Source organism: Balaenoptera acutorostrata, chromosome 3 (assembly GCF_949987535.1).
Source record: "Balaenoptera acutorostrata chromosome 3, mBalAcu1.1, whole genome shotgun sequence".
Lineage (NCBI taxonomy): Eukaryota > Metazoa > Chordata > Mammalia > Artiodactyla > Balaenopteridae > Balaenoptera > Balaenoptera acutorostrata.
In genome coordinates this window covers 146,740,511-146,764,475 of record NC_080066.1, presented here as the reverse complement: position 1 = coordinate 146,764,475, position 23,965 = coordinate 146,740,511, and the positions used below count along the sequence as shown (strand labels likewise).

Here is a 23,965-nt window from a genome sequence, read left to right as displayed (position 1 = left end):
TGTTGATAATACGTGGAAACAAGTTAATGGCTCAAATCTAGGCAGTGTTCAATGGCTGATGACATCACTTCTGATGGAAGTGTATACCACCACCTACGAAGCAGAACCGCCAGAAAAAAAAAACTGGACCTGAATCTGACCAAGGATCTAGATCCAATAGCCAGTAGAAAGGAAATACAGAGGACAAAGAACATGTCATAGGATGCCACAGGGATGTGATCTGCAAAATACAAGCTGAGAGATTCTGCAGACAAATGACCTAGTTTCCGCTACAGATCAACTGCAAGGAAGAAGGAAGAAAACAGGAGGGACCTATAAAGGACTTACGAGATAACAATACAGACCTTATTTGGATCCAAACTCAAACTGTAAAAAGATAAACACAAAAAGTGTAAATCAGTCGGGCAATGTGAACATTAACTGGTGTAAGGGCAGATACAAGTTGAAAAAAGACTTAATTATCTCTGTTGAAAATAAGGGTAAAAACTTCTCTCCTCCCTTGTGTTTCAGAATTTCTTTCTCTGTCCTTTTCACATGTATGTAATCTTTATAATGACTAAATAGGCCTCACAACCCAGGAATGTTTCCTCAAGGACTTGGGAACCATTTTTGTGTGTGTGTGTGTGTGTGTGTGTGATCTTAGTTCCCCGACCAGGGACTGAGCCCAGGCCACAGCAGTGAAAGCACTGAGTCTTTTTTTTTTTAATTTTTATTTTTTATTTTATTATTTTTAGCTGTGTTGGGTCTTCGTTTCTGTGCAAGGGCTTTCTCTAGTTGCGCAAGTGGGGGCCACTCTTCATCGCAGTGCGCGGGCCTCTCACCATCGCGGCCTCTCTTGTTGCGGAGCACAGGCTCCAGACGCGCAGGCTCAGTAGTTGTGGCTCACGGGCCTAGTTGCTCCGCGGCATGTGGGATCCTCCCAGACCAGGGCTCGAACCCGTGTCCCCTGCATTGGCAGGCGGATTCTCAACCACTGCGCCACCAGGGAAGCCCAGGAACCATATTTTGAAATACAAACATCTAGGGCCCCAACCTCCCAGTTCTATGGGTATGAGTGGTGGGCCCCTTGCTTCAATTTGCCAAAAAACTACCCCCCCCCTTTAAGATATGAGAAGTTTGTTTCCTGTCCAGATAAAGCCAATCAGCTAACCGGTAATCACTCCAATTTCCATGATAAAGTTAGGATGAGCTACATGTGACAAAAGGTCAACTATCAAAGTCCTCTAACTGGAGGACTAGTTATTAATCTCGAAAACATGGATTGTGTTGCACCTGCTTGGCTATAGAAAAGAGTAAGATTTGTCTTTGCAGTCTTTTATCAGATTGCCCGATTTAATGCTTATTCAATAATAAACTGTTTTCCTTCTCTACCACCTTTTTGGATAGGTTCTCAGATGGGAGATATTTTTAAATTATATTTCCACAATACTGGTATTTGATATTTATTTTAGGTGTGATAATGGTATTGTAGTTAAGTTTTAAAGCATTCTTGTATTTTGAAGACATATAATGAAATATCTGCAGATGAAACAAAATGATGTCTGTGATTTGCTTCAAAAGGTATGGAGGTGGGGTGAGAAACCTTGCCAGGTATAGATAATTGATGCTAGTTGATAGCTATCAAATTCATTATGTTACCGTCTCTACTTTTCTTATGTTTGAACACTCCTGTAATAAAAAGTTAAGAAGATACATGGAAGCCAGCTGGTATACAGGTTTGGAGCTGGGAGGGAGGGGGAATAAATGTTGGAGATAAAGCTCTGGAGGCATCAGCATACAGGTAACAGGAAGAATGTGGAAATGGACAAATTGCCAACTGAGACAGCATAAAGCAGAGGGTCAAGGACAGAACCCTGAGGAATACTAAAATGTAAGGGGTAGGCAGCAGAGGGTCTAGCAAAGGAACCTGAAGAGTTAAAATCAGAAGAGAGTGGTGGCAGTTTCAATAAGATAAGATGGTTAATAGTGTCGAATGTGAATGTTGCAGGGTCCACCATATTAAAAAGTAGGAGGCCAGAGACCTCAGCAAAACCAGTTTCGTTGCAATGATGGCCCAGGACCCCTGATTATAGCAAGTTGACCTGTGAAAAGGCAGTGGGGAAGCCAGTTATTTTGTTTCTGAAGAGAAACAAAATAACTGGACAAGAGCTAGAAGGCTACATACGGCAGAGGGGGATGGGAGGTGGGCAAGATTTGCACTTACTTACTGAAGGGACAGGTTAGTAGAGAGACGCTGAGAAACAAGGGGAGAGAAGGGCTAAGTGCTGGAACAAGAACCCTCAGGAGCCAGGAAGGGATGGGATCTAGAGCACAGGGAGATGGCGTGGCTCACAGCCACTTGTCCAATATCTGCTCTTCCCTTCCTCCACAGAGGATTTTAGCTGGGGCACGACCCCTTAGAAGAGACTAAATTCACCGTCTTCCCTTCCAACTAGCTGTGGCCATGTGACCCACTGGAGCCAAAAGGATAAGCAGAGGTATCCTGCAGCAGTGTCCTGGGAACTTTCCTTAAGGGAAAGCACAAGTTCTCCCTTCGCCCGCTTGTTGGTTTATTTTCCCATCCTGCTGCCAGAAATGAGGCCACAGCCATCTGGGACCATTAGATAGAGGCCTTGCTGGTAGTGCAGCAAGATAAGAATCTAGGAACTGAACTTCAAGGAACTGAGCCTCCAAACCAGTTCTGGACTTCTCTCTAGACTATTTCCTAGAGAGTGAACTATTTTTCTTCCACCGCTTATTTGGGGCTCTTATCACGTGCAATTGTACCTACCTAATACAGGAAGGACTGGATACCTCATCCTCTGAGGACAGTGTAATAGCATCTTTGTCGATACAACTAACTGGGGGATGATGGGGAGAAGAGCTAGAAGTTAGGGAGTTCATACCTGAGTTGGAAAAAACAGGACGATTATGGGTACAGATTTCAAATAGCCATCATGAGAAACAGGATTTTTGGAAGAAGTTGGAGACCCTGCCTTTACGATGTTGCCACTCAGTTTCTTCAGCCATGGCAAGAGCTGAGAAGGCAGCTGACTGCACCAATTGAGGGGCTAGATTGTATATGGTAAGAAATGAGGTTCTCAACTACTTCTGCTGCTGACGGTATGACCTTCAGGCCATACTTTACTTTTTTCCATCCTCAGCTTTTATTTATAGAACAGTGTGCTAAATAACAAGTTGAAAAAAATGTTCAAGCCTACAGCATTATGTCCCTAAGAAGTTAAAACCTCAAGTGACCTTCCTTGTTCTTAGAATATTCTATTCTAACTTATTTTAAGTGTTTCCTTTTTAATTTTAAATTGTGGTAAAATATACATAAAAATAACTGTCTTAACCATGAGGTGGCATTAAGTACATTCACATTGTTGCATAACCATCACCACCACCCATCTCCAGAACACTTTCTTGCAAAACTGAAATTCTTTACCCATTAAACCATCTGTCTCCATTCCTCTTCCCCCAGTCCCTGAACCACCATTCTACTTTGCCCCTATGAATTTGACTAATCTAGGTACCTCATAAGTGGAATCATACAGTATGTCTTTTTGCAACTGGCTTATATCCCTTAACATAATGTTCTCAAGGGTCACCATGTTATAGCATATGTCATTTTCCTTTTTAATGCTAATATTCTATTGTATGTTTGTACCACATTTTGCTTATCCATTCATCCATCAATGGACGCTTGGGTTGCTTCCACCTTTTGGCTATTGTGAATAACGCTGCCATGAATATGGGTGCACAGATATCTCTTCGAAACCCTACTTTTCAATTCTTTTGGATATATGCCCAGAGTAGAATTTGTAGATCATCTAGTAACTATTTTTAACTTTGAGAAAACTCCATACTGTTTTCCGCAGTACCTGTATGATTTTGTGTTCCCACCAACAGTGCACAAGGGTTCTGATATCTCCATATCCTCACCAACACTTCTTATTTTGGGGTTTTTTTGATGCTAGCCATCCTAATGGGTGTCATAATTTGCTCTTAAGATTAAGAATCACATAATAGGGACTTCCCTGGTGGTGCAGTGGATAAGACTCCACACTCCCAATGCAGGGGGCCAGGGTTCGATCCCTGGTCAGGGAACTAGGTCCCACATGCATGCCACAACTAAGAGTTCGCATGCCACAACTAAGGAGCTGGTGAGCCCCAACTAAGGAGCGCTTGAGCCGCAACTTAGGAGCCCAACTGCTGCAACTAAGACCCGGTGCAACAAAATAAATAAACATATATTTTAAAAAAATAATAAAATGCATGGATAATCCCAAACTTGTTTAAAAAAAAAAATCACATAATAGCAAGAACCTAGCACAGTGCCTAGAACATAGTAAATGTTAGGTATCAAACAACTTTGAAATATAAGATGTAAGTTAAATTCTTTGCTGCCTTCTTCTAAGCAGGAAAGATATGGTTATATTGAAATTTGCCAAATGCCAATAACATCTATAATAGATTTGCCTATATTCAGGTTCATCAGTGATGTATGCTTTTGCCAAGGCATTAGCAAATTACTAATTCCAGAAAAGCTTTATCACACTCCAGAAAGAAACCAGTACCCATTAGCGGTCACTCCCCATTCCCTCTCCCCCCAGCCCCTGGGAACCACTAATCACTTTCTATATGGATTTGCCTATTCTGGACATTTCATATAAATGGATTCATACAATATGTGGTCTTCTGCATTCTTTCACTCAGTATAATGCTTTCAAAGTTTATCCATTTTGTAGCATGAACTAGCAATTCATTCCTTTTTATGGCTCAATACTCCATATTATGAATATCACATTTTTCTTAAATCTCCCGTAAGAACCCAGATTTCTGGCTTTTCTTGAAAAACTGGAGATAAGAGTGTAGAAAGGCCCTCCCCTTCCCACATGACAACCACTGCCAAGACCTCAGGAACAGCTTTTTGTTCCCTGAACATTCCAGGCACTTTTCTATCTCAGGGTCTTTGCACTTTACTTACTGCACTCACCCTCTTCCTGAAATGCTTTTCTCCCAGATATGCACATGGTTCCTTTCCTTACCTCCCAAAGGTCTGCTCACATGACCCCTTCTCAGTGAGGCCTCCTACCTACATCTGCAGTGCTTACCCTATCTCCCCATCCCTTGCTTTCATTTATTCTATAGCGCTCATTACATCTGACATACTGTATGTTTTACTTATATCTGCTTCCAGCCACCTATCATTAGAATGAGACTTCCATGATAACAGGTATTTCTGTTTTGTTCACTATTGTATTCCTAGTACCTAAAGCTTAGTAGTGCTCAAATTTTTTGAATATATACAAACAATGAACTTGTTATAGTTTTTAGTGACTGAAAGCTGCTAAGAAAAAATAAACCTGAAAATGTTTAAACAGCTTTAATGCATACTTTATATTAATTGACACTTTAAATGCAATGAGTTTTGGCAGATATATGCAGTCCTGTAACCTCCACCATGCTTAAGATATAGAACATTGAAAGTGAAATTAAGTCCCAGTAACACATTAAGGTAGGTCTGTTTACTATAGTCAGGCATGCCTAGAACTTGAAGAGGTTTTAAATTAAAGCTTTAGGCTTGGGACTGCCCTGGCGATCCAGTGGTTAAGACTCCGCGCTTCCAATGTAGGGGGCGCGGGTTCGATCCCTGGTCAGTGAACAAAGATCCCACATGCCCTGTGGTGTGACCAAAAAATTTAAAAAAAAAAAGGCTTTAGGCTGCTATTTCAGAAGTTGTATTAAGGAACATGATAGTTCAAAAATCAACACCAAGAGAACAAGGAGTTGCTAAAATCCAAAGGGACTAAAACATACTCCTAGATTAACAAAAGACCAAAGAAAGCATAACCTAATGAGTTGTATTAACATACAAAAAGATTGTGTCAAGTACTAGGGGGAAAAAAGCAAACAAAAGAATAAGAATTTATTATCAAGGGCCTGGGGAGAGAGGGCTTTGCATATTCCAATCCACATGGTAATTTCTCACTGGAATTTGTAAACTGATTTATCAGTCAGGATCTTTAAGCTGCAAGCAACAGAAACCTTTCTAGCTAATTTAAAGAAAAGCAGTCTTTTCAATTTGGGTAACTCCCAGAATCATCTTAAGAGGACCAAAATGTGGTTTAAAGGTCACATTGCCAGAAATAATGGCCCCAAAAGTCACATTGCAGATTGGTCCAGTGAAGATACCACTGCTGCTGTCTCCTCCACTACTAGGAAAAGGAAGCACTGCAGTTTGCATGGCTGACCCCACTGACACTGGACAGAAGCTACTGCTAGAACTGCCGCCACAACTGCCCATCACAGAATGAATTCTTTATTGCCCCTTCTTGCAGAATGTCAAGACAAGGTTTAGGGTGGGTGTTTCTGTTGATGGAGCCTCGGTCAAGTGCCCACAACCCCAGTTACAACACAAATGAGGTGGAATGTGGATGGAGAGAAGTCTAAAGAGGTAGAAGAGGGCCAAATTATAGAGGATCTGTCTTACTGGTTGTTAAGCATGGAACACATACGACCAGTGGTTGAAGATCAAATACCAAAATGTAAAACTATTGAAATGAAAATGTATTAGAAAAATGCATCTAGCACAAGCCTGAGATTTCATTGTTTACTGTAGGGGCAGGCTACATTTTAAAAGTATAAAGCTTTGGGGGCTTCGCTGGTGGCGCAGTGGTTGAGAGTCTGCCTGCCAATGCAGGGGACGCGGGTTTGGGCCCTGGTCTGGGAGGATCCCACATGCCGCGGAGCGACTGGGCCCGTCAGCCACAATTACTGAGTCTGCGCGTCTGGAGCCTGTGCTCCGCAACAAGAGAGGCCGCTATAGTGAGAGGCCCGCGCACCATGATGAAGAGTGGCCCCCACTTGCCGCAACTAGAGAAAGCCCGAGCGCAGCAACGAAGACCCAACACAGCTATAAATAAATAAATAAATAAATAAATAAATAAATAAATAAATACATCTTTATAAAATAAATAAATAAATAAAATAAAAGTATAAAGCTTTAAAGCCAATTTAAAGAAAAACACCAAAAAAAAAAAAATATGGCAAGTCAGCAAAGATGGTATATGAATGACAAGACTGAGAAGCATGGATGCATGTAAAAAGCCATGGAAAGACTAAGCAAAGGAGAAAAATAGTCTTAAAAAGATCAGTCTGGTTGCAGTAAAGAATGAACTGAGGCAGGCAAAATGGGACAAGAGTCATTGGAAAATTAGATCTGTGTGTGAGAAGGACAGAACTAGAGCAGGGCCATTATGGGAAGGACTCTAATCATTTAGAAGGGGGAAAAGAAGTCAACAAGACTTTGTGATCAGAAGTAAGGAACAAAAGGGACTACAAAAGAATTCTGATGGTCTTGGAGTTTGACTTGAGTAACTAGATAATGAGTGATAGTGTGAAACAGACAATGGGAAGACAGCAAGACAAGCAGATTTGAGGGAGAAGATAATGAATTTTGTTTCGAACCTATAGAGTTTGAGACATCTGTGACAGTGAGATGAGGCTACTTAGTACAAAGCTGGTGGAACACTGGGGACATGAGCATTTGAGGGCTGGGAAGAAGACGAGGATCCCAAAAAGGAGTCCAGGAAGGACCAGGCAATGGAGAGGAGGCTCAGGAGAGAGTAGTGTCCTAACAGAATATTTCAGGTATAAAGTGGTCAGTTGTGCAGTAGAGAGGTCCAGCAAAATAGAGGCTGACAAATCAGTGAGCTTGCTCAGGGTAGTTTCAGTGTGGTGGTAAGATGGGAGCCAGGCTGAAGCATCACTATCATAAAACTAAATTTGTGATGGCTGCTGTTCTCTACCAAACACTGAAAGCACATACTGACCCCTGCACTCACATATCAATCTGTTCCAAACGAACAGCTCTCATACCTCTATGTTTAAACTATCTCGGGCTCTCTATTGGTTCTTGCTGAAGCAGACCAGATTCTTGGGTCTCAACCAGAGTTGCCTGCTCTGCTCTCTCATGGAGCACCAAATGGAGCAGAAGAATAAATGTCCCTAGCCTAGTTGAGAGGAACCAGAATAGCTCCCATGTGGCTTCCTGAACTCCAGGACCCTTGGCTGGTCACGGGAATACAGTTCATTTAGGCTGTCACCGCTTCAGTACCACAGCTGGGTCAAATTACCATAATTACAATGACAGACACATCAAACTGTTTATAACTATCTTACCCACAGAACACTCATCCTACTTCTGAAGAAAAAAGGGAAAATTGCCACGGCTATAAGAGCTAACCAGAATCATGAGCAGAGGCACTGCACCTAAGCCTTGCCAGAGCAATTACTTCTTCATTTTCCTCAGGCTCTCTTTATATACTAAAATAAGTGGTTACCTGAGAGAGGAACCATTGAGTGTCCTTACTAAGCCCAGGGAAAGGAAAAAAAAAAAAACCCAGACAAAGGCAAATATATTCATTCAAGAGAACAGGAAGTATAACTGATGCCATGGCAACAGCAGCAGCCTGTGACATCAGAGCAGAAGGCAAGGAACAAAGGGATTTACGAGCTACCTTTCCATGGGTCTTCTCTCCCTTGAAATTTGACCCATGCTGCTTATTTGGTGCTGTTTCAGAATAGAGCAACTGAAACTCCTCTTGGTATTTTTCTCCAACATATTTCTGGAGATTAGCCAAAACCACATGCTGGAAATCTGCTGAGTGCCACAATCTTATTAATATGCAATGAGATTCTGTTTCAGACTGCTGGTGATACCGGGCTGCCAATCAGCTACAGGGTAAGGATATAAATTGTAAAACTAAAACGATTTGAAAAAAATTAAAGGGGAGACCAAATAAACTGAAGCTTCATCATCACTTTAGCTTGGAGATTTACACAGGAAGTATTTGAGGCAGTGGAATTTTAGGGAGAATGGCTTCCCCAGGTTGGAGTGGAAAAATACCAGGAGCTGTGACAGGAAAGGAGGTGTACAAAGCATGAGTAAGAGAAGCTGCTTATAAATGTTCCCTTCCCCCTCATTCAACAGCCTCAGCTGGATATTATTAATGTCCCCTGCGTAAGAGGCTACAATTGAATCTAGTCAGAAGTCTCTTAAGACAGAATAGAACAATGAGCAGGCAATTTGAGCAAAGCCAGGCTCAGTTTATCAGATGAGCTGCAGGATTACCAGGTATTAAAAAATAGTGATTAGCAGAAATTGTTTTCCCTCAGTGTAAAATTATGCTTTTAAAAAGAATGTGTACAGCTGATTTAAAGGGATAGTATCTTCATTTATAAGCGGGGGGAGGGGGGACAACTTCCTCCCATTAGGTAACCTGTGACACATTAAGTGAAAGTCTTTTTTTTTTTTTTTTAAGTATTTGTTTATTTATTTATGGCTGTGTTGGGTCTTCGTTTCTGTGCGAGGGCTTTCTCTAGTTGTGGCAAGCGGGGTCCACTCTTCATCGCGGTGCGCGGGCCTCTCACTATCGCGGCCTCTCTTGTTGCGGAGCACAGGCTCCAGACGCGCAGGCTCAGTAATTGTGGCTCACGGGCCTAGCTGCTCCGCGACATGTGGGATCTTCCCAGACCAGGGCTCGAACCCGTGTCCCCTGCATTGGCAGGCAGATTCTCAACCACTGCGCCACCAGGGAAGCCCAAGTGTAAGTCTTATCTCTCATCTTTGGTGGTAAACTTGGAGAATTATTAAAGTGATTAATTATAGTTCCTTCTTCAGTTGGGTCTCTGTATTATTTAACAGAAAAGGTTTGAGTATTCAAATCAAGACACCACATCCATATGTAACCAGAGGTGTATGGAAGACACACGGTGACTTCATTATTCCTGTTTTAGAGGGAGATAACCCACCCCTGGAATGGGCTCAATGATCAGCCGAGGAGGTTTCAAAGCAAGCACGGGTAGGGGATTTGTAGTTCACCTAGATTCTGTATTAGTATCTCCAGGACCTATAGTTCCCTACTGCCATGCCTTTTGCACTTTATACTCCAGAAGAGATATGTGAATGGCCCTAATATAATAAAGGAAATGGCCTTGAACAGCAGCTAGAAATATTTGGGTTAGATATAAGAACCTTCCTGCCATAAGGGTGTTGGAACTTGGTACCCTGTTACTAACAAGGTTTTCCTTTACTATATAAATGGCATTTATCTTTGGGTTGGATTTACCTCTGGTTCTGTACATTTAGAGTACTATCCAGATTACAAGACTATCAAGATTACAACGTTACTTTTGATTACCTGGGGTGCTTGTGAAAATGCACGTGTCTGGGTCCTACCTCAGAGCCAATAAACCAGACTCATCCACTGAGAAGCCTAGGAATCTCTATTTCTCACAAGTAAACCAAGTGACTTTCATAATCAGGGAAGTTTGGAGAAAACAGACCTAAGGGTCTGCTTACAGTAATAGAAAGTTCTTAAACCTAAGGAGGAAATGAATGACTCGAAGAGAGGAAACTGGTAGACGGATGAATCATAAGCACCTCTGACTGAGTTAGGAAAGCTAGAATTTTGGGGAAAGGTTGACTGCACAGTGGGAGTGAGAGCCAGCATGCTCAGCACCGCTTTGCGGTCACTAGCAGCTTGTTCCAGGCCCTGCCTCACTCCGCCTCCTTGCCTTCCACACAGGCTCTTTGTTGCAAGAAGACTTTGCCTGAAGACTCCTCCATAGATCTTAAGCTGCATGTGGAATCCAAGGGAGGATGGGAAACGCTTTCCAGATACACAGCTGACGCTGTGCAGTTCCTGGATATAAGGGAATAAGACTCTGAACTGGCGTGTTACCAGCCCTCAGAGTTCTAAAATCCAGCCACTTACCCAAATCGGAGAGCCTTTTCATCAAGCCAGCTTCTCTTACAGCAGTGGGACCATATTCCACTCCTTTTCTTTTCTGTAAGATAAATTACACAGTTAGATATGAGGGAAGATGACTAGAAAATAAGACCACTTTAGCTCACAAAAATACAGAAGTCTGCAATGCTATATTTAGTTCCCAACAGATCCCTCTGAAAACCTGTGACAGCATCAGCCCTTCCTTTTATCCTTTTCACCTGAGGTCTGGTCATTTCAAACACTTGCAGGGAAGGAGGAGAAACAACAATCACTGGATTCAGATCAACCTTCCAAGCCTCTCGTTGTGGGAAGGGCAAGTGGAGGCAAGACAGAGGAAGGGGCTGAGCCAAGTCAGAATCTGGCTGTTGGGTGTACGTGTCGCAGGCCAGGGCCGAGCCCCGGCTTCTCCACCAGTGACCTCTCCACGACTGCAGGTTTCTTTCATTGAAGAGAGAACAAAACAGCCCCTTCCGTCTTCCCGCCGCTAGAGAGGCAAGCACCAATTTCCTTTCCAGTTAATTCTCTTTCTGAGAATGGACCCTGGAGCCTTAAATCCTCGGTCTCTCTCTTTAACCTCTCCTCCCTCAATTTTCCACCGGGGATTCTGGTCGGTTTCTCCTCTTCCAGCCCCTCCATGAAATCCTCTCCCTCCTTTCCTCTCCTCCATCACCCCAAGCGGAACCCACCACTTTCTCGCTCATCGGGGGTAAGGCCGAAGAAACCCACCAGCCCCGCTGCCCCCTGCCCACGTGGCAAACCGGGTGCCCTCATCCCCTCCCTCCTTCTACCGAGGAAAATCCCACGTGCTCTCCCGGTGCCCAATCGCGGGAATCCACCTCCTCGTCCCCTCTTCGTTTCTCCCCATCCTCTCCTCGCCTCCCCATTCTTCCCACCGGTCCCGATTTCTCCAGGCTGGGGTGAGGGGGCGGGAATCCTGCACCAAGGTGCCAGGTCCCAGTTCTCACCTGTCCCTGTGAAAATGGGGCTCCAATGACAGCCACGGAGTGGACGGACTTCTTAGGGACTGAGCGCGCTTGCGTACGGAGAAGAAGCGAGAGGCTGCTCCTCAGGGACATGATGGGCAGCGCAGGACGGAGACTAGCGAGAGGTTGCTACGTGCGGTTCGCCGCCTGGGGTGAGCACCGCAGCCTGCAGTGGTTACCTACCGGCGCGCGAGCCGCACCCCACCGCGCCGACCCATGACGTCACCGCCGCCTCGCCCCGCCCAGGCCCCGCCGCCTCGCCCCCAACCAGCCCCCGGCACACCTTCCGGCAAGCCCCGCCCACTGCCGCTCAGTGCCCCGAACGCCCTCGCTGATGTCACTCGTCTCTGGCCCAGGCTCTCCGGCCAAGGACAAGCCCCTGCCGCTGACGCCACAGGGCCAAGATCCGGGCCCGGCCAATAAGAGTGCGGTCACGGACAGGTGTGTCCCTTGGCGGGAAGCGGTCGGCTCCCGCAAAATTCGCGAACTCAGCGGAACAAGCGAACGGACACGTAGGCTCGCGGATGGTGGCTGTCTTCACACAGAGGCACGCCGGGCAGATGCCTATTTTACGGAACGGCTGGCTGGGCTGGGCCTTGCGGAGACCAAGCTGGCGTCCCTCGGCTCCGTTTCGTATCAGAGCTCAAGGTCCAGGAAACGTGCTTATCCCACCTTTGGGCGTTGAAGGCTAGGAGATCAAACGTAGATTAGAGCTCTCCCGGCCGGGCATGTTAATAGTAACCCACCTATTTTAGATGGGAAGGTTAGGATTTACAAAGTACCTTCTAGGAGTTTTAAATTCTTTACCTGAATAACTGGAGCACTGGTTATTAAAAACCAAACATAGCAACATATCTGGACTACTTCTAAATTTTAGCGAGGCTAAAGAGCTGAAAGTAACTGCTTAAAGTTTTAATAATAATAATATTTTAATAACAATAACCAACTAAAGTTCTAAGAACTTTTAGCCCTCTAACAATTCCATAAAGTAGGGACTATTTTAAAGACGAGATTACAGGATCAGAGAAGATAATTTACTTTTCCAAAGTCAGGTAGCTTGTTAGTTGGTAGAGCTATGTGACTCTAGATTCCAAGTTCTTATCCATGACTAGTGTCTTGCAGGAACGGCTTGCAGGAATCTGGACGTTAGTCCTACCAAAAATAAATTTTTAGGTGCTTCCCTGGTGGCGCAGCGGTTAAGAATCTGCCTGCCAATGCAGGAGACACGGGTTCGAGCCCTGGTCCGGGAAGATCCCACGTGTCGCGGAGCAACTAAGCCCGTGCGCCACAACTACTGAGCCTGTGCTCTAGAACCCGCGAGCCACAGCTACTGAGTCCGCGTGCCACAACTACTGAAGCCCGTGCTCCGCAACAAGAGAAGCCACCGCAATGAGAAGCCCGCGCACTGCAAAGAGTAGCCCCCGCACCGCAAAGAAGAGTAGCCCCCGCTCACCGCAACTAGAGAAAGCCCGCCCGCAGCAACGAAGACCCAATGCAGCCAAAACTAAAATAAATTTATTTTTTTAAGTTATTAAAGATAATATTCTGAAATTACATAAAAGAATGAATTAAGTTTTAGAAATTTACTTTAAAACTTGTAGTACTCTTATTATAGCATAGTTCTAGGACCCTTCCTCAGGTCCAAACCAGCTGATTCTGTTTTTCTTCTTCCTTTATAGGACGACCTAGAGATTCTGTCTCTTTAATTCAGTGGCTGCCAACACATACTCGATCCCTTGATAGGTTGCTGGGAGTGTGTGTTGGGGGTGAGGGTGGTGAGTAGATAAGACCTGATTATGGTGTTGGGCGAGTTCCCTGGGGTAAATACTCCCCCACAGCTACCATTTCAAGCTACCATAGTGATGTCACTGAACATGGAGCTGGGAAAAGGTGCTCACTATATAATATTTCCACCATGCATATACAATCAACATAAATAACCTCAAGAGCATAAAAAATAGTAAGATACAGTAAAATAATTAGGCATAAAGTTTTGAGTGTATATAATCTTTGTTTTTAACATAATTTACTTGTAAGTTTATATAATTTGACTTTTAATGATGGCAGTGTTTAACAACTGGCTTGCAAAATTCCTGAAAATTTAACAGTAGGGTTTTGCAGGTGGCTAAAAGCAGTTTCCAGCACACCACTGTTTACTGCAAATCCAAGGGAACTCAGAAAGGACTAAATTGCAAATTCTCAAAGGCAGGAACCATGACTTTTTCTGTTCATCGTTTGGTCCTTTCCTGAGTACAGTGCTTGGCACATAGCAGGAGCTTGGTAAATAATAAACAAACCTTCCAGATTCTTATGAAGCCCTTACTCATGGTTCTTGGTCTATGCCTCTGATATGTAAGTGGACATTCCCAAAGATTTCATTTGGGACTTCTGCTTTTACATACTAAAGGGCTGAGCTCATTGACCACATCTTTCAACTACAGTTTAGAGCCTCTTAATTTAAGATATTCATTCATTCATTTATTGTCAATATTTAACGTGCAAAACGTTGTTCTATGTGCTGCTGATAAAGATGAAGACATAATATCTCATCACTCCCAGTACTTACATTCTAGTGGGGAAAACAGTCAAGTAGATACATAATTTCAGATGGCAGTAAATGCTATGGAGAAAATTATGCAGGGTAATGGGACAGGACGTGATGTTTTAGAGAGGGATGTCAAGAAAGGCCTCTCCAAACTGACATTTGAGCCAAAGACCTGAATGACGAGAAGGAGCTGCCATAACAAGTTCTAGGAAAAGAGCCTTCGAGGCTTATGGGAACAGCAAGATCAAAAACCCCGAAGTTGAAACCTGCTTGTGGGTCAGAGGAAGAACAAGAATGCCCGTATAGCCCAAACGTGCAGAGCAGAGGAAGCACGGTGACTTGGGTCAGACTGGTAGGTGGGGGGTCAGGTCTCAGGGGCAGCGTTGAAGAGCATAAACTTCAGAAGAAGACTTTTTTACACAAAGGCAGACGGTTAATGGTCCTGAATCTGCATTAGGGAGTTGGGAAAATGTGGTCCCTTCTTTCTCGTGTTTCCATCCTGGAGCTGAGAGAATTAACGTAACAACCCTAGAATACGGTTAAAGTAAGGAAGCAAAGGATGAGTTCTATGGAGGGTAAAACTTGAGTCTGTTTACCATGCAATGGGGATTCCTGGGTTCAGTAGAAAGGCGGGAGTGAAGGGACTAGAGGGGGGGGCATAAGAGTAAATGACTGGTTTCATTGCCTGCCCAACCAGCAGCCCTGTGTGGAGGCAGGTGCCTGAGCCCCTCACATACTCATCACGCCCCCTACCCCTACCACCACCACCACAACACAGAGGGGTTTTTATCTGGGGCCCTGATCAGTGATGGAGAAGTGAAAGCAGACCAATGGCTGCCATCAAGGGCCAAATGAAATTTTTTTAAAAAAAATATTTATTTATTTATTTATTTATGGCTGCATTGGGTCTTCGTTGCTGTGCGCGGGCTTTCTCTAGCTGTGGTGAGCAGGGGCAACTCTTCATTGCAGTGCACGGGCTTCTCATTGCGGTGGCTTCTCTTCTTGTGGAGCATGGGCTCTAGGCACGTGGGCTTCAGTAGTTGTGGCTCTCAGGCTCTAGAGCACAGGCTCAGTAGTTGTGGCACACGGGCTTAGTTGCTCCGCAGCATGTGGGATCTTCCCGGACCAGGGCTCGAACCCATGTCCCCTGCATTAGCAGTCGGATTCTTAACCATTGCACCACCAGGGAAGCCCCCAGATGAAATTTAGGTGTGAAATCTCTTTTAGTGCCAGCAGAGGCTGGGGCTGCCGAAGACACCAGAACACTTTGTCCTTTGTTCAGATTCCAAACTGAAAATGAGCTTCGAGCCCTTTGCACTTTACTGTTCTTTCTACTGGGGACCTTATATCCTTCTCCCTCCCTCCCTTCCCTTACTTAATTTCTTCTCATTCTTCAGGTTCTCATTTTGAAGTCACTTCTTCAGAGAAGCCTCTCCAGACCCTCCAAAGCTGAGTTAGTCATAATAGTACTTGCTAACATTACTAAATGATTACTGTATACTAGATACCTGCTCAACACTTTGCAAGTGTTAATTAAATTCTCATCACAAGGCAGTGAGGTAGGCACTGGTATTATCTCCATTTACAATATGGTAACCAAGACCTGGTAAGGCTAAGTCATTTGCTCAAGGTCACAGAGTAAGTGGTCAAAAGCAGAATCCAAAACCAAGTCAGATCAAGGGTATTAATTACCCCTCCCATGGTTCACTTAATCCTCTGACTTATAAATGCCTATTTAGAGGATTATCTCTTTCTCCTGGAGAGCAGCTTGTTTGAGAGCCTGAATGGTGCCTTACTATCATTTAACACAGTGCCTGCTACATGAGGGGTGTTCAATAAATTTGTATTGAATAAATAGATATTAAATGACATGTGTCTTTTAAAATTGAAGTATAATTAGTTTACAATATTGTGTTAGTTTCTGGTGTACAGCAAAGTGATTCAGTTATATATATGTATTCTTTTTCATATTCTTTTCCATTGTAGATTATTACAAGATATTGAATACAGTTCCCTGTGCTATCCAGGAGGACCTTGTTTATCATAAGTGTCTTTTAAAAGAAGTCATGTCTCTTTATGCTCTGAAAGTTCTGAGGATGGAATTACCACTCTTATATGGGACAGGGAAGATTTCATGGAATTGGCGTTCAAGCCGAGCCTTAAGGATTTTCCAGGAGGAATCTGTAGGGTGTCTGGGGAATGGTGAGAATAGTGATTTCAGCTAAGAGGCATGAACTTGAGTGATGGAAGTGGAGGGAGAGAGTCAATAAATATTTGGGCGCCCACTATTTGTCAGATAGTGTTTTAGGATCTGGGGGTACAGTGTTAGAATCCAAGCTCTCCTTGAGACAGAGAATTGTAGGTACTGATATGCGTGATAGATGAAATATGTGTGAAAAATAAGGTAATGTGGTAGAGAGTATGTATGGGGGAGAACTTCGTTTAACTAGTGCAGTCAGGGAGATGAGGGACAGATGTTAAAAGTACTGTGCAACTGGAATAGATGGTACTTAGCTACAGATTAGGGAGGGAAACAGGAGAGATTTTAAGCCTGGGTGAGGAGGAGCATGGTGGTACTAGAGTAATAGAATAGTGGTACTAGAGTAATAGTTCTGAAAGGATGAATAGCCCACCAAGGTAGTATGAAAATTACTTTAAACTAATAATATCTGATTATCAGCCATAAAAAGAACATTAAAAAAAAAAGAAAGAAACTCAAGCAGAGCCTCCTGAAAATACAGCTGCCATTGACTCCCACCAGCCCACCCCACTGAGGGATTTTCCTGATTGGGAAATAACTGACTTTTAACACCAAAAAGGGAACCAGCTGCCTATTAGCATCAAAAAGCCCAACAGAACTTTCCATACTTTGAAGCATGAAGCCCTAACCCCCTCTCCTTTTGTTAAGCTGGTGTATATAGCTTTACTCTGGCTATTCAGCGAGTTACTCATCACTGAGCAACTTCCTTTTCTCCTGTTAATTTATTGTCAGTTAATTCGCAAGCCCCCACTCATTTGAACCTAAAATGACAGAGGAAAAGGTTTCCTTCCAACAGTTTTCAACCCTGGCAGCTGTTAAAAAGAACCTAGGGACCTTTTTAAGAAACGCTCAAGTCCATATCCTCCCTCCCCTACCACCCATTATTTATCAGGGATGGACCCAGGCAACAGTTTTAAAACCTCCCCAGGTGGCTCTAATATGCAGTCAGGGTAGAGAATGCAGTATGAAGAGTTAGATCTTTCAGTGCTTCTCAGACTTTAATGTGCAAGCAAATCACCTGAGAATCTTGTTAAGCTCAGTAGGTCTGCTGTGAGACCCAAGAATCTGCATTTCTAACAAGCTCCTAGGTGATGCCCATGCTGCTGGTCTACCTACCACACTTTGAATGGTAAGGCTTCCTTTAACCAGCCTTCCTTCACTTTTCATTTTAAATCTTCAGAATCATATTCACATGAAGGTAACTTATTTCCTAGGCTACACAGTTGTGGCTTCATCAAAATCACTTAAAGAAGTCGTTGCTACCCATCACTTGAAACTGAGCTGAGGGCTTCCCTGGTGGCGCAGTGGTTAAGAATCCGCCTGCCAATGCAGGGGACACGGGTTCGAGCCCTGGTCCGGGAAGATCCCACATGCCGCGGAGCAACTAAGCCCGTGAGCCACAATTGCTGAGCCTGTGCGTCTGGAGCCTGCAAGTCACAACTACTGAGCCTGTGCTCTGGAGCCCGCAAGCCACAACTACTGAGCCTGAGTGCCGCAACTATTGAAGCCCACATGCCTAGAGCCCATGCTTCACAACAAGAGAAGCCACCGCAATGAGAAGCCCGCACACCGCAACGAAGAGTAGCCCCGGCTCTCCGCAACTAGAGAAAGCCCACGTGCAGCAAAGAAGACCCAATGCAGCCAAAAATAAATAAATAAATAAATTTAAAAAAAAAAAAAAAAAAAAAAGAAACTGAGCTGAGAATATAATGATCTAACTGAACCTGTTTCTCAAGCCTATTTCCATCAAACTAGATCCATCATTTTAACTAAACTTTCCCACGTTTGGTTTATTCCATTAAGAAAAACTTTAGTGTACAAGGATATAAAGTCTCTTCATATTTCAAGGGCAGAGAAACCTCCCACAAAAAAGCCAGGTGGTTCGTTGATTTAAATTGAAAACATTAAGCTTTACTATCCTAAAATGGCACAAGATGGGGATATGACTCCAAGAAAAAAACCCTCTGCTTTCTGTGCTGTATCTGTTTCTGTAGGTTTCCTTCTATTTCTACGTGTCTATTTTTCCTTTCTTCTCTAGTTGTCTATTTTTTCCACTGTCATTCTTCCTTATATGAAATAGTTACTAGCCATTTTCACTGGGTAGGAAAACAAGAGGGTGATATGAAGTAAATTATGGTAGATTAACAGGCTGGAACACTATGTAGCTATTTTCTTTTCTTTTTCTTTTCTTTTTTAACATCTTTATTGGAGTATAATTGCTTTACAATGGTGTGTTAGTTTCTGCTGTATAACAAAGTGAATCAGCTATACATATACACTATGTAGCTATTTCAAATGTATTTATAAAATCTATAGAAATATGGAAAATGTCTGCCAAAACATTAATTTTTAATTATTGTTAAATTAATTACACTGAGGTGATTCTAATACCTTCGCTGCCTACATAAGCAAACCAAAACCTATAAATGCCTCAAAGTTAAGAAATCTAAACTTAAGGGCAACTGATCACAAATGGCCAATCAGGCTTTCCAAATACTACAACCTTATGCTAAATCTAATCAGATGATTTCCTTGCTTTGCTTCCACCTTTTCTCTACAAAAGTCTTTCCCCTAGCTCCTGTCAGTGGAATGAGAGCTCTTACCCACTTCTGGTTTGGTGCTGCCCAATTTGAATTGATTTTTTCTCAAATAAACTCTTAACATTTTTTAAATGCCTCAGTTTATATTTTAACATTACAAAATGGTGTATATACTATCACTACAATAATTTTTAGAAGTGCAGAAACTAAGAGAATGACGGAAAAGTAATATGTAAAACTGAAAGGTCTTTAGAATTTGTGTAATTTTTTTCTCTCATTCACATTTTCTTTTCTTTTTTAAAAAATATTTATTTATTTATTTGGCTGCATTGGGTCTTAGTTGCAGCACGTGGGATCTTCGGTGCAGCATGGGGGATCTTTCGTTGCGGCACGTGGGCTCTTCGTTGTGGCACGCAGGTTTCTCTAGTTTTGACGCATGGGCTCCAGAGCATGCAGGCTCAGTAGTTACAGCGCACAGGCTCTCTAGTTGTGGTGCGTGGGCTCCAGAGCATACAGGCTCAGTAGTTGTGGCACATGGGCTTAGTTGCCCCACGGCATGTGGGATCTTAGTTCCCCGACAAGGGATCGAACCTGCGTCCCCTGCATTGGAAGGCAGATTCTTAACCACTGGACCACCAGGGAAGTCCCCACAAATTTTCTGTACTGCATCATCTTTTCAACAATTAAAAACATTAAAACAAAAGGACTCAAATGCTTGGGAAATGAAGATTTGTTTAGGTGACACGATTATGGGTGTATTTTCTTTCATAAAATTTCAGTTTGACGTTGGGAAAATTATAAACATATCTTATTAAAAATGGACAGGTAATAAAGTTTTAAAAATATATATTATTTATAAGAGTATCAAAAAAACACCAAATACCTAGAAATAAGTGTAATGAAAGATGCACAAGGAGATTGCTGAGAGAAACTAGAGAAGACCTAAATAAATGGAGACATATACCAGGTCATGGGCTAGAAGACAACATAAATAAGATGTTAAAAATAAATAAGCTACAAGGATATGTTGTACAGCACAGGGAATATAGGCAATACTTTATAATAACTATAAATGGAGTATAATCTTGAAACACTGTGAATCACTAAGTTGTACACCTGAAACTTACATATTGTAAATCGACTATACCTCAGTTTAAAAAAAAAAGTCAAATCTCCTTAAATTGATTGACAGACTCAATGCAACCCACGCAGGATTTCTGGTGAAAATACAAAGAACCTGGAACAGCCAACACAGTCTTGAAGTAAAATATCAAAGCTGGAAGACTTAACACTATGAGAAATCAAAACCTACTATAAAGACAGGTTGATGCTGGCACAAGGAAAGACAAAAGAGAACAACAGAACATAACAGAGTCTGGAAACAGACTGATGCAGATGTAGTCACCTAATTTACAAAAAAGGCACCACTGCCATCAGTGGAGAAAAGATGTTCTTTTTGACAAATGTTGCAGGGGAAAAAAAAGAGCCTTGACCCTTATCTCATATTAAACAGAAAGTAATTAAAAATGGATCATAGGCATAAATATGAAAGGTAAAACAATAAAGCTTCTAGGAAAAAAAAAGGAATAGAATATTTTCATGAACTTGAGGCAGGCAAAGTTTCTTAAACAAAACATAAAACAGCACTAACCATAAAGGAAAATACTGCTAACTTAGACTTCATTACAATTAAAACCTCTGTTCATCAAAAGACACCATTTAAGAATATGAAAAAGTAAGGCATAGACTATATTTTACTGCATGGATGATAACACCTCAATAAAAAATTGTTTTATATGGACAGATAAGGAAAACTGTGCTTCTGAAAGATGGGGTTGTCTACTGAAAAAAAATGCACAACCCAAAAGTTGAGAATTATGTTTTATTTGCTGGCTTACTAAAAAGACTTCAGCCTGGGAGACAGCCTCTCAGAAGCTCTGAGGGACTGCTCCAAAGAGGTAAGGGAGGAGCCAGGATATATAGGAGTTTTTGCAACAAACAAACAAAAACAAAAAAACCAAAGTAGTCGGAACACAAAAAGATTACTGCTAATTAAGGAAACACCAGGCATCTCAAGTTAATGAATTTAGCACTTGTCTATGTATGGGAAGATGCAAGAGTCTGGGCTTAATGAAATTATTCCTTTGATATGCACCTTAACTACCTAGGGCCAGTACCCTAGTTTTTCTCCATCCTGAATTCCCCTCTGTGCACCACTGGGGGCATAGCTGCAGTGACTGCTGTCTTTTTTAAAAAAATTAATTTATTTAATTTATTTATTTTTGGCTGCATTAAGTCTTCGTTGCTGCGCGTGAGCTTCCTCTAGTTGTGGCGAGCGGGGGCTACTCTTCGTTGTGGTGCATGGGCTTCTCATTGCGGTGGCTTGTCTTGTTGCAGAGCACGGGCTCTAGGCGTGAGGGCTTCAGTAGTTATGGCATGCAGGCTCAGTAGTTGTGGCTCACGGGCTTAGTTGCTCCATGGCATGTGGGATCTTCCCGGACCAGGGCTCAAACCTGTGTCCCCGGCGTTGGCAGGTGGATTCTTAACCACTGCGCCACCAGGGAAGCCCAGTGACTGATGTCTTGATGGCCTCAACATCCTTTGTTTACTGAAATGGCAGGTGACATTCTTTGTCCACAGGGTAGACATACCTTTCCCTATCCTTCCCACTAAGAACAGCTAAAATCCTTGGACATTTTATATGAAACAAACAAAAGAAGACTCTGAAAGATGGAGAGAAGGAGGCTGACTGGGCTAGGGACCCTAGAAGGACACAGTGGTGAGTTCCCTGGGTTTTCTTTTTTCCCTCGTATGTCCCAGACTGCATGCTGGAGAAGATGGCCTACAGAAACCTCTGTAGGGAATTGAAGAAATGCCCTACAGAAACCTGCTCTCTTTAGCCAAAAGACAAAATAAAGAGCAGCCTAGCAACACAGAAAACTTTTAGACAATAACTACTTTACTCCAGCTAAACACTACAGAAAAAACTGCAGCCCCATCGTCATCCGTGCCACAGGCCAAGGTGGGTAACCTAGCCCTTCACCTTCGCCAGGCTGTAAAGAGGAGCCCCGCCCTGCTGCTGGGGCGACATCAGAGAAGGCTGAGTGGTAAGAGCTTCCCCTAGTGCCACCCTGTGGTGTCAGTGGAGAACGTGTAGGAAGCCTGGACTTCCACAGCCACCCAGAAGTTACAAGGAACGCCTCCCCACCAGGTGTCAATGGAGGCCAAGTGGGGAACTTGAACTCTGCCCCTACCCAGTAATGTGGTGGTGCCCCTCTTCCTCTGCTCGAGCAGCATCAGTGTGTTACCAACCTGGGCCGCTGGACTCTTTAATCAATAGATATTGAGAAGAGACCAGATAAGAATTCCAGGCAAGGCTTTATTGGGGCTCATGCTGCAGCAGGAGGGAGTGAAAACAAGAGTCAGGTGCCCATGCTCGCTCCACAAGAGGAGCTGCTTGGGTCCTTAAAAGGGGTAAGAATGGGCAGGTACGTGGGTTGGGCAGGAGGTGTAGATTAGGTGGTCTGCCCACACTCTTGGTGGTGCTGTGTGTAGGGATCATAAACAGTACCCAGCTTTTGCTCCGGGAACCTTAGAAGTGGCAGTTGGTTTGAGTTTTTTCTGTATCTTATTGTTCATAATTGCCCCAACTGCCCATGCATGCAGCTATTTTTAGTCCCTTATAGTTTCTTTGTATTCTGTTGCTTGAGGGGACATTTGTCCAGGTTCGAGCACTCCAGTAAAGGGTCCCAGGTCCCAGATCCCAGCCCATCTCAAGTGGAGACCTGCTATAACAGAAGATTTAAATAAGATACAAAATCTCATAATATTAAAAGTGCTCAGGTTTCTATCTAAAGTCATTCATCAGAAAAATCTCCACTTGAAAGACAATAATCAACAGATGCCAATACCAAGATGACATAGTTGTTAGAATTATCTGACCAGGATTTTAAGTAGCCATAATAAAAATGCTTCAACAAGCAATTACAAACACATTTAAAACAGTTGAAAAAATTGGGTCTCAGTAAAGAATAGAAGATATCAAGAATCACCACATGGAAATTTTAGAACTGAAAAATAAAATAACTAAAATTAAAAACTCAATGTATGGGCTCAACAACAAAATGGAAAGACACAGAAAAGAATCAGTGAACTTGAAGATAGAAGTCACCCAATATGACCAACAGAGAGAAAACAGACTGGAAAAAAAAATGAACAGAGCTTTAGGGACCTTGGGGCTATAACAAAAAAATCTAATAATCGTGTCATTTGATCAGAAAGAGAGGAGAAAGAAGGTGAGGCTGGAAAAAAAAAAAAAGGTGAAGAAATAATGGCTGAAAGTTTCCCAAATTTGGCAAGACATAAACTTACATATGCAAGAAGGTGAGTAAATGCAAAATACGATTAACCCAAAGAAATTCGTGCCAAGATATATCATAGTCAAACTTCTGAAAACTAAAGACAAAAAATCTTGAAAGCAGTGGTGGAGAAACAATACCTTACTTAAAGGGGAAAAATAACTCACGTGACAGAGATTTCCCATTAGAAACCATGGAGGCCGCAAGGAAGTGGCACAATTTTCCAAGTGCTGAAAGAAAACTGTCAACCCAGAATTGTATATCCAGTGAAAACATTCTCCAGGAATGAAGGGGAAATCAAGAAATTTTCAGATGAAGGAAAACTAAGAACTTGTCACCAGCAGACCTACCTTAAAAGAATGGGTAAAGGAAGTTCTCTGAGCAAAAAGAAAATGCTAAAAGAAGGAATCTTAGAACATCAAGAAGGAAGAACAATGGAAAAGAACAAAAATATGAGTAAACACAATAGACTTTCTTTCTCCTCTTAAGTTTTCTAAGTTA

The 23,965-nt window shown here is 42.8% G+C and overlaps 1 protein-coding gene across 2 annotated transcripts in view; it reads right to left on the bottom strand.

The window, feature by feature from the left end:
- Positions 1–11,987, bottom strand: part of ARG2 (arginase 2) — a 28,315-nt gene extending 16,328 nt beyond the window's left edge. Inside the window, exons 1-2 of one of the 2 annotated variants that reach the window (XM_007184338.2) lie at positions 11,744–11,987; positions 10,764–10,836 (exon numbers count right to left, since the gene is read on the bottom strand). In XM_007184338.2, the coding sequence (XP_007184400.2) occupies positions 10,764–10,836; positions 11,744–11,854 (184 nt within the window). In that variant the 5' untranslated portion in view covers positions 11,855–11,987. Of the gene's footprint in view, positions 1–10,763; positions 10,837–11,464; positions 11,495–11,743 lie in introns of those variants that run through there. The other variant, XM_028167049.2, reaches the window with a different exon arrangement.
- Between the last annotated feature and the right edge of the window lie 11,978 nt (positions 11,988–23,965).